General features: G+C 30.5%; 1 protein-coding gene and 1 long non-coding RNA gene across 5 annotated transcripts in view; both read left to right on the top strand.

Annotated features, from left to right (window-relative positions):
* LOC102591126 (uncharacterized) overlaps positions 1–7,370 on the top strand; it is an 8,581-nt gene extending 1,211 nt beyond the window's left edge. Inside the window, exons 2-5 of one of the 3 annotated variants that reach the window (XR_001473565.1) lie at positions 44–121; positions 6,131–6,226; positions 6,512–6,607; positions 7,119–7,370. Coding sequence is in view for 1 of the 3 variants with exons in the window: in XM_006348701.2 (XP_006348763.2) it covers positions 1,951–2,122; positions 6,131–6,226; positions 6,512–6,582 (339 nt within the window). In the remaining 2 variants the exon portion in view is untranslated. Of the gene's footprint in view, positions 1–43; positions 122–731; positions 1,072–1,779; positions 2,123–6,130; positions 6,227–6,511; positions 6,608–7,118 lie in introns of those variants that run through there. The other 2 variants (XM_006348701.2, XR_001473566.1) reach the window with 2 other exon arrangements.
* A 2,603-nt stretch (positions 7,371–9,973) lies between these two features.
* The window catches only part of LOC102590877 (uncharacterized), a 2,789-nt gene continuing 2,096 nt past the window's right edge, over positions 9,974–10,666 (top strand). For both annotated transcript variants that reach the window (XR_367382.2, XR_367381.2), the window contains exon 1: positions 9,974–10,066. This is a non-coding gene — a long non-coding RNA (uncharacterized lncRNA). The remainder of the gene's footprint in view (positions 10,067–10,666) is intronic.

Genomic DNA, 10,666 nt, shown 5'->3' with positions numbered 1-10,666 from the left:
TATATATATATATATATATATATAAACTCTATTTTAATAACAGGTCCGGGAAATAGTAAAATGCCATCACTACCTCACCGACCTAAACCAGATGGATCAGCAACTACCCAACCACCGCCTGGTAAACTTTTGCTTGAACCTTTTTTCAATTTACGTGTCACAATTCAAAATTTGAGAATCAAATATTTTAATTTTAATTTTTAAAACTTCGCATCCCCTAATGCGAACTACTATTAATATGTGTGGCAAATTAGTTCATGCACATATGTAGTCTTGTTTTCATTTAATTGCATAATTTTTCTTTCAAATGAGTTCATTTTTATTTTTTTATCATTTAAATAAGTTGAATTTTAATTTTTGCATTTATTACATAATAAAAGTTATTAAAGAGCGCGAAATATAATATATAAACTATTATTATGTAAAAATATAAATTTATATCTTACGATTCTTTTTTACCTCGTGGGACAATCATTAAAGACCGACACAAAATACAGGGATCCTTTTTAATTTGCGTAAAGTTATTTGATTAGACACAATGTTTAAAGAACTTTTTTTTGATGATTTCTAATACTTTGTGGTCGTGAGTACGAATCATATGATGAGATATTTGTGAATTATGATTATAAAACTTGTCATAAAATGTCTAAAGAGAAACTTATAATTTATTTTTAGAAATAGAAAAGTGTTATTCTATTTGATTTCGAAAAATAATAATCGTTTTTTTAAAGTTAAAATTGCAGCAAAACCACGTATAAATAGTGCATTAAAAAGAAATTCGGTATGCAACGAGGAAGTGTATGGCAATTGTATAAACTCTACTCCAACAGTCCCACGCTGCAATTTAGGTGAAAGATGTAAACGCACCATAGTACCCTAACTTGAAGTTATAACAATAGAGCAAGTCGCAGTTAGAATTTGAAATTTATGAATTTTGAATGTATTATTAAATTTTATAACTCATTTAATTAGTTATTAGATTGACGCTAAATTGTTAACAATAAACTTCTTTATTCAGTGAAAGTTCATGTAATAATATTGAATGGTATATATTTATATCAAGGCCATTTAAAATCTTCTTCCTCTATCCCCTTTTTGGTATCCCTTTTTTTTTCCCACTACTTAAAGTTCCCAAATTATGAGGAATAAAGAATGTAGATTTCCTAAACGGTTAACTACATTCATCGATTGTTTCTTAAATTTGTTAGTAAATTTTATTTAGACGAATTTTGATTGAGTCAATAGATTTTAAAGGGCAAGAAAATACTTGACAAATATCGTGCTCATGAGGGCATGCACACATGCCATCGAACATGTTTTTCTTTATTTTTGTTGCATCCATTTGAACTTGTGACGATCCGTTAAGACTCGTAAGATGATCCAAAAGTTTCTTTTTAGGAAATTTTACACAAATCTTATAGTGTTAAGAGCTAATTATATCATATTTATACTCTTTTCTAAATTACAAAAATCCCTTAAATTTGGTGGAATCCGAATACATTCCAAAATATCTCGATACATCGCATCCCAATTTCGAATACATCGCTCAACCTCCTGATACATTGCGTCTCAGTTTCGTATACATCACAATACATCGCGTAAAGTGATATATCCGATAATAGGAGAGAGTAGGAATTTTTGTGATTTTTTCAAATGGTAGAAAATTTTAAAGAATATGATAAAATAAATTGTGTATTGAAGTAATTTTCCCTATATACGAATTATTAAAATGAGGTTAAGATTTAAATAATGACACCAAAATAGTCTATTTGTGCAAACCTCCCATCCACACAAGTTTGAATGGGCTGGTCTGTCTAAAAAAGCCCAAGAGCTTCTTACTATTGGGCCTACTTTACTAGTGGCGGGACCCAATTACAAAATTTTCAAATAAATAAAATACTCCACACGCAATCTCCGCCTTCCCGTTGAATTTATCCCGGTGCCGGAGAAATGGAAAACGGCGCTCAGCAAACACCGGCCACCACTACGCCACCATCACCTCCGATGCCAAAAGTCGGCGTAGCGGTGTTTCTTTTAAAAGGAAGTAAAGTTCTGTTGGGGAAACGCCTCTCCGCCGTCGGCCATAGCACCTTTGCACTTCCCGGCGGCCACCTGGAGTTCGGTGAGTACCTAAAAATATCTTCCCGTTGTCTATCGAAGCTTAAATTCATATATTAGTTATGATTTATGATATGATTTATTTGATAGATGATCTAAATTTTATAGTGATTTTTTGTGAAAAGTTACTCCCTTCGTCCCATTTTATGTAATAACATTTGATTGGACACAGAATTTAAGAAATAAATGAAGACTTTGAAATGTTTATCAAATTTTTCTTTAAAAAGTAGACTGACTTTTCTTTCTCTTCATAAATGTATTGAAGTATTATTTTATGATTAAATGAAACCAACAAGGATAAAAAAGAAATTGTACCTTTAAATACTTATCATATTAGGAAATGCGACATTCTTTTTGGACTGACTAAAAAGAAAATGGTGCCACATAAAATGTGACGGAGGGAGTATTTTTTTGGAGTATGAAAAACTATTTTTTTTGCAAAAAGTTAAACAATCACCTTTATTTGGAAAAATATCTTGTAAGATTGCCATATAACTTTCGTGGTTAATTAGTGTGATTTAGAGTACATTGTTTCCAAATATATACTTGATTTTATTTCAAAAAATTTAAAACTTCTATGTTTGAATTCACAATACCTTAACAACCAATCTAGCTTTGTACCTTGGCTTCAAGTTGTGTTCTTCAACTTTAACTTTGAACACCACTTGTTCTTCAAAGCTCTCATGCCCTTGGGCAATTTTACCAATTCGCAAGTGTGGTTCTCATGCAGAGACATCATTTCATCTTGCATGACTTCAATCCATTGATCCTTGTGCTCATCTTCCATGGCCTCCTTATAACATTCAGGTTCGCCCCCGTCAGTGAGTAACACATACTCATTGGGTGAATAACGAGATGAAGGAACCCGCTGTCTTGTGGACCTCCTAAGCAAATTATTTAATTCGTCCACAACTTCATGAGCATAAGGATTATTAATAACAATATCATTGTTATTAACAACATCAACATGTTGATTCGATACATGATTATGGGCGTCACCGTGATCATCAAGCCCAACAACATCATGCATACTTGCGTAAGGAACTTCATCTAGATGAATTATGCCATAAAAACTTGAAGATTCTAGCTTCTCTGCTTTGTCAATATCTTAAATTGTTTGATTCTCCATGAAAATAATATCACAGCTTCTCACAAGTTTCTTCTCAATTGGATCATATAGCTTGTAACCAAATTCATCAAGGCCATATCCAATGAAGATGCACTGCCTTGTCTTGGCATCCAACTTTGACCTCTCATCTTTCAGCACATGTACAAAAGCTTTGCAACCAAATACTCTCAAATGATCATAGAAAACATCCTTTCCATACCAAATTCTATATGGAACATCACTTTGCAAAGCAACAGCAGGAGATAGATTAATAACATGTGCAGCGGTCAATAACGCCTCACCCCAAAATAAGTTCGACAACTTTGCTTCAGAAAGCAAACATCTAACTCTTTCCATCAAGGTCCTGTTCATCCTATCAGCCAAACCATTAAGCTGAGGAGTCTTAGGAAGAGTCTTTTGGTGTCTAATACCTTGATGCTTGCAGTATTCGTCAAATGGTCCACAATATTCACCACCATTATCAATACGTATACATTTCAGTTTCTTTCCAGTTTCTCTTTCAACTGAGGCCTGAAACTGCTTGAAGACACCTAAGATTTGGTCTTTAGTCTTCAAGACATAAACCCAAAGTTTTCTCAAGCAGTCGTCAATAAAAGTGACAAAGTAGAGTGCACCACCCAATGTCTTTGACTTCATTGGACCGTATAAATCAGAGTGCATCAAGTCAAGCAACTCTGTCTTTCTTGAAAGTGGGTAAGACTTAAATGAAACTCTATTTTGTTTATCAGCCAAGTAGTGCTCACACTTTGCTAATTTAGAACTTTTAAAATTTGACAATAATTTCTTCTTGGTTAGAACATTAAGTCATTTTTGGTTGATATGGCTAAGCCTCTTGTGCCATAATGTTGAAGAGTCATTGCTCTCAATCGCATTTACCATATCGACACAAGCAGAAGTCGTAGTCCAGTATAGACCATGACGTTTGTTACCACGAGCCACAACCAAGGAACACTTAATGAGTTTTTATTTTTCATCACCGTTGGTACTAACATATCCTTCATCATCCAAAACACAACATAAATTAGGTGCAGACGAACATCATGAGCATGTTTTACATTGTTCAAAACTAGTTTAGCTCCAACACTAGTTTCCAAACAAATTGTAGCAATACCAACCACCCTAGAAACAATCTCATTACCCATACTCAAAGTTCCAAAATCACCACGAGTATAGGAAGAGAAAAAATTCTTCATTGATGTCACGTGAGATGCGGCACCAATGTCCACAACCCAACTTGACTCATCACAAGCAATATTTATCATATCTGCATCAAGGACGGTAATAAGATCTTCGATAGTGACGGTGGCTAGGCAATTTTCATTGCCATCTTCTTTAGTTTCCTCTTTGTTTTTGTTCTCCCTCTTCAACTTTCTGCAAAACTTCTTTGCGTGCCTTTTCATGCCACAATGATAGCACTCAATATCCTTAAGCCTGCCTCTAGATTTGCTCCTATTTTGTTCTCTATTCTGAGAACCACGAGTTTTGTTTCTCCCCCTGGAGCCAGTTATCAGGACATCCGACAAAGAAGAACTTTGGGATTTTCTTCTTATCTCTTCGTTCAAGACACTACTCTTGGCAGAATCCATTGAGATTACACCATCCGGAGTAGAATTTAACAATAAAGTTCTAAATGGTTCTCAAAAGTCTGGTAGGGAACCAAGTAGAAGCAAGCCTTGAATTTCTTCATCAAATTTAATGTCCATAGCAAATAACTGGTTCATGATCCCCTGAAAATTATTCAGATGGTCTATCATCGGAGAACCATCATGATACTTTAAACTCAACATCTACTTTATTAAGAACATTTTATTGTTGCCAGTTTTCCGAGCATACAAACTTTCAAGATGCTCCCATAGGGTTCGAGCATGTGTCTCCCTAGAAATATGGTTCAACACATTATCGTCAACCTATTGCCTAATGAATCCACAAATCTGTCTATGCAACAGATTCCACTCTTCATCTGTTTTATTATTAGGCTTTACAGTGGTAAAGATTGGTTGATAAAAATTCTTGACATAAAGCAGATCTTCCATTTTCCCCTTCCAAATGGCATAATTAACACCATTCAAAGTAACAATTCTACTTGTGTTGGCTTCCATCATTTTCCCCCCAAAAAAATAGTTATTGCAAACCAAAGTAAATCTTTTCTGATGTGGAAGTTCAGACTGTACTGCAACCACAGAGCATACTCAGATACAACCTTGGCTCTGATATCAGTTTGTTGGGAAAACGCGGACTAACACAAAAACATATATGGTCAAATGATAAAAATAAAGTGGGAAAATAATGACACCAAGAATTTTACGTGGAAACCCTTCTAAACAAGGGAAAAACCACGGGCCAAGAGAAGCAACTGATATCACTATAGTAAGAAATTTTACACTATGTAGTCACGAATACAATACTCAAAGTGACTACTACACATTCAAAATGAATAACACTCTTTTGATTTTCACCTTACTAAAATATCGCTCACACTCTATTTTTCTTCACAGACTATTTTTCTTGTATAGTCTATGGAATACCTCACTTTGCTCTCAAAATAATTTTTTCTCTCTAAATTAGTGTGTTCTACAAATGAGCAAGAATGCTCTATTTATAGAAGGAGAAAACCATGCCTATGGCACTAATGACATATACAAATGTAACAAATTTCAAAAGTAAGTTGCAAATCTTACCAATTTGCCAACCACCAAATCTTTTATTTTCAACTCACATTTGTTGTCACTATTCCTTTTTAACAATTGTTTGTTGCAATTGAGTAGCAAAAATTGATACCAAAAATTTAGGAAGCTATTCAATATTTGAGAATCTATATAATAAAATCAAGTTAGATAAATTAATTTTATATGATTGAATTTAATTTAATTTTCTTTATAACAGAGCATGTTGGAATTCCAATGCGACCTCACTCCTCTAAACCAGCTCATTCAGCAACTGATCAACACCCATCACCTGCTGTTATACACCCAACCCCCGGTAAAATTCTCTCCAATATCTTTTTAATTTTTTTTTATTTTTCACTCAATATCTTGTGTTTATATTTAAATTCGACTAAATATGAATTCACACATTTATAGTCTCATTCTTTTCGTATGGCTCTCCAATAACTAAAAGGATCGGACATACGGGACGGGATCTGATACCGGAAATTTAGGAAGCTATTCAATATTCGAGAATCTATATAATAAATTTAAATTACTTATCAAGTTAGATAAATTAAATTTATATGATTGAATTTAATTTAATTTTCTTTTATAACAGAGCATGTTGGAATTCCAATGCGACCTCACTCCTCCAGACCAGATCATTCAGCAACTGATCCACACCCATAACATGTTGTTATACACCCACCCCCTGGTAAAATTCTCTCCAATATCTTTTTAAATTTTTTTCGATTTTTCACTCGATATCTTGTGTTTATATTTAAATTCGACTAAATATGAATTCACGCATTTATAGTCTCATTCTTTTTGTATGGCTCTCCAATAACTAAAAGGACCGGACAAACGGGACGAGATCTTAGTGGAATATTCTTTAAAAAAAATAAAAATATATATATATTAATTTAAATATAAAACTACTAACTAAAAAATCACAAGATTTTATAAGTAATTTTTTTGTGAGAAGATATATCATATATGAGCAGGGGCGGAATTAAGTGGGGGTTTGTTGACCCTCTATTTGTATTAGAAAATTAAATAAAATATACATCTATTGACTATATTATCTTGTGAACCCCTTAACAAAACTGATTGACAGTTCGATAGCAAAAAAGGATCGTGAAAATTTTCAGGCTTAAGTTATGGGTTTGAATCCTACCATCAACAAAAATTATATTATTATTATTATTATTATTATTATTTTGCAGCAACCCCAACGGCATGCAGTGGAATGGATCGACAAGAATTAGAAAATTGTATACGTCGTCAAGTAAACAGGGATCTCTGCAAGAATTATAAGATATGTTAAAATGATCAATAAATTATGTAGTATTATTATTACCAATGCTTTAGATAATTAATTAAATAAATAAATAGATGGTTTATAAACTTTAGAACTCCACTTTGTACTAGATGGGTACATTTTATTTCATTAAATTATCTCCCAAAAGAGGATACCATACAAAATATTTCAATTTTTTCTATTGTGAATGGTCCTTTTTATACTGTTTACGCTCAAAATACTACTTGTACTTATTTAAAATATTGATATTTTAGAAGTTTAAAATAAAATTAAGACTTTTTTCTCAGGTTGATTGTCTTTAATTGTAATTATTCTTAAAAACTATAAACACATAAATTATGACATATAAATAAATTAAATATATTCAATGAAGAAAGACTATATTTTAGAATATAAATAAGAATAAAATACTTAAACGTTCTCCTAATTGATGTTTTACTTTATGAGGTGTGTAAATAAAAAAAAATGATAATTTTTTTTTATGACAGAGCGACTATTTCAAAATGTTACATAAATATCAAAATTTTATGAGACTCTAGAGACGTATTCAATTCAAGACAAACATCCCTTTACCTTTGGAGAATGTATTTTGACGGTGAAGTTGAGTTAAAAAAAAAAACTTCGACGAATTCAATTTTTAGGTTCTTTTTATTCTTTTCGTTCAACATGTTGTACTTTTGAATCAATTCAATATATTAATAATATCGTACCTCATCTACTTTATTATTAGTTTTAATATACATATTTAATTTAGCTATATAAATACAATAACAAAAGAGGGTAGGAAATCAAATATGAACAAAAAAAAAGAATTAAAATGCAAAAATTAGTACCCCCTTTGTTCCAAATTACGTGAATTTGACTATGAAAAAAATAAATTATTTAAAATAAATTTATATTTTTGAATTATATAAAATATATTATAAATTAAATAACTGATAATTTCAAATATTTTTAAAAATATATAAAAAAATTACCAAAAAAAAAAACAAACAAACTTATTTGCATTTTGAAATATTTAAATGTTACATATACGAACAAGTACAAGACATGCCGATGCAAGCCATTACTCTACAGAATTAGTATAGTTCGCAGACGAGCACATTAATAAAAACTTGAACTAAATAGACAAAGATGGAAAGATTAAAGTTTTGTTATTAGAAAGTCTCCGATAAAAAGAATGATCGTTAAACAATGGTATCTTTGTGGCCCAATTGTAATATAATTGGAGCTAAACTACACAACTTGAGAAGACCGCTATAAGTTGACCAAATCAACTGTCATGAAGACTCCATAGGACTTGGGAGTACTTTTTTTTATTTGTCAATAAAATAATAATTTTTGTTATATTATGTTTTATAAAGATGATATATTTTATACATTTTTAATTTAAGATCACAAAAAATTTTAAAAATAATTTACTCTGCTTAGGGGTGTTCATGGTTTGGATAAAAACTGATCCAAACCGAAAAATCGAACCAAATCAATAAAATAAAACCAATTTTATTTGGGTTTGGTTTGGCATTAGATTTTTCGAAAACTGATAGTATTTGGTTTGGTTATGATTTTATTCGAAAAAATCGAAGAAATAACCGAATCAATGAATTATATACATATATTTTATTAATATACATACTTAATATATTATTTTTATGAACAACTTTAAAGATCTTATATATATTTTCATTAAAATTTCTTTATAATATACTTATTGAAAGCAAAAATGTCCAATATGAAAATATTTATCTTATTGATTTCATATATATGAGTGCTTATGACAATTCTTTGTGGAACTGAAAATGTTATTGTCTCTTCCTTCTAGGCCAATTTAGTGAATTTTAAAGCTTTATTGATAGTAAATTTAGTGATCGAAAGATCAGTAATTTAAGTCATTCTAACTATTTTTCGTTTTGAATGGATTGTTGTCACTTTTTTCACATTTTGAATGAATTGTTTCTTTTATCTTTGTGTATGATTAATTACCAAACCAAACCAAACCGAAACTGATAACCACCAAACCGATAAATGTATATTATATTTGATTTTGATAATTTTAAAACCGATTAAGTTGGTTTGATTTTGGTTTTGACCAATAACCGATCCAAATCGATCCATGAACACCCCTAACTCTGCTTATGAAAAATAATTTCTGCTGTTGTGTAGAAATTATTTTTTAAAAAAAATTTCAACTCTCTAAACTAAGTAAAAAAAAAATGAAAGAAAAAAAACATTATTAATTTCTAAAAAATTGGCCAAACAAATTATAAAATCACTTTATATATTGTACATGTTCTTGCAAAAAAAAAAGTCTAATTGAGTATTGACTTGTTCAATATATTAGCATGAGAGGACTTAAGAGTAGACCAAAGTGTCATGAATCACAAAGGTTGTGGTGTAATAAATGAGATTGTCTCGAGGTTTTGATTTAAAAATTTAAATATAGAAAAAAATTTGATAAAAAATATTTTTTCTCGAATGAGTATGCCTATACAATACGAACTTAAAATCAATCGAACTTTAATATAGATACTGAATCGTGAATGAAAAAACAAAAACTAAAGTGTCATAAATGTTTAGTCCAAGGAAGACTTCAAAAGTCAAGAACCATAAAATGGGTTATAAACGAAGTGAGAATTTTCTAAAGGATTTAGTCTACACGTTTGAAGTATTTATTTTTCTCTTGAGGAAATTTTTATATAAGATTATTATTGATTTAAACAAAAAACACATCATATATTTCCCTCTCCTCCATAGCTTTTTGAAACCATGAATTACAAAGCATTCACTTTTGATATTGTTTGTATTAATTTTTTTGTCTATCGTCAACAATGGCCTCTCGAAGAATATTATCAGGTTTTATCTCTTTGCTATATTAAATATGATAATTAGAAAAAAAATATTTATTGTTTATAGAATAATAATTCTTGTTTATTGATAAAAGCATAAAGATCATTTCTATTATAAGGTGGAGAGTTTGATTTTTCCAATCAACCTAATCGCATAAATAAAACTCTTTTAAAAAAGGGAAAATTGTATATAATAGCAAACTATTAATTCAAATTAAATGCTATAAATATAGTTTGATTTAATTGTACCTCATAGCAAACTATTGTTATTTCACCTCTCTCCTGGTGAATCTCGCTCGCCACTCTCATTCTCTCCCTCGCCTCTCTCGTTTTTTATACAAACGCAAGTGTATAAAGTGCATTTGTGTTTGTATAAAGCGAGAGAAAATTGTATATACACATGCAAATACATATATCTTCGTCCTATACACTAATAATTATACAATACAAATATTCCCTTACCCAATTCTCTTTTTCCTTTCTCTCTTTCTTGCTTTATACAAACACATATTATACAATATAATGTAAAATTTATGTTTGTATAATGTATAATTTATGTTTGTATAAAGCGAAATAAAATTGTATATACACATGCAAATACATATAT

Source organism: Solanum tuberosum, unplaced genomic scaffold, assembly GCF_000226075.1.
Source record: "Solanum tuberosum cultivar DM 1-3 516 R44 unplaced genomic scaffold, SolTub_3.0 scf00103, whole genome shotgun sequence".
NCBI classification, from domain to species: domain Eukaryota; kingdom Viridiplantae; phylum Streptophyta; class Magnoliopsida; order Solanales; family Solanaceae; genus Solanum; species Solanum tuberosum.
The sequence above is the reverse complement of the archived record's forward strand: the minus strand, read 5'-3'. Positions and strand labels throughout refer to the sequence as shown.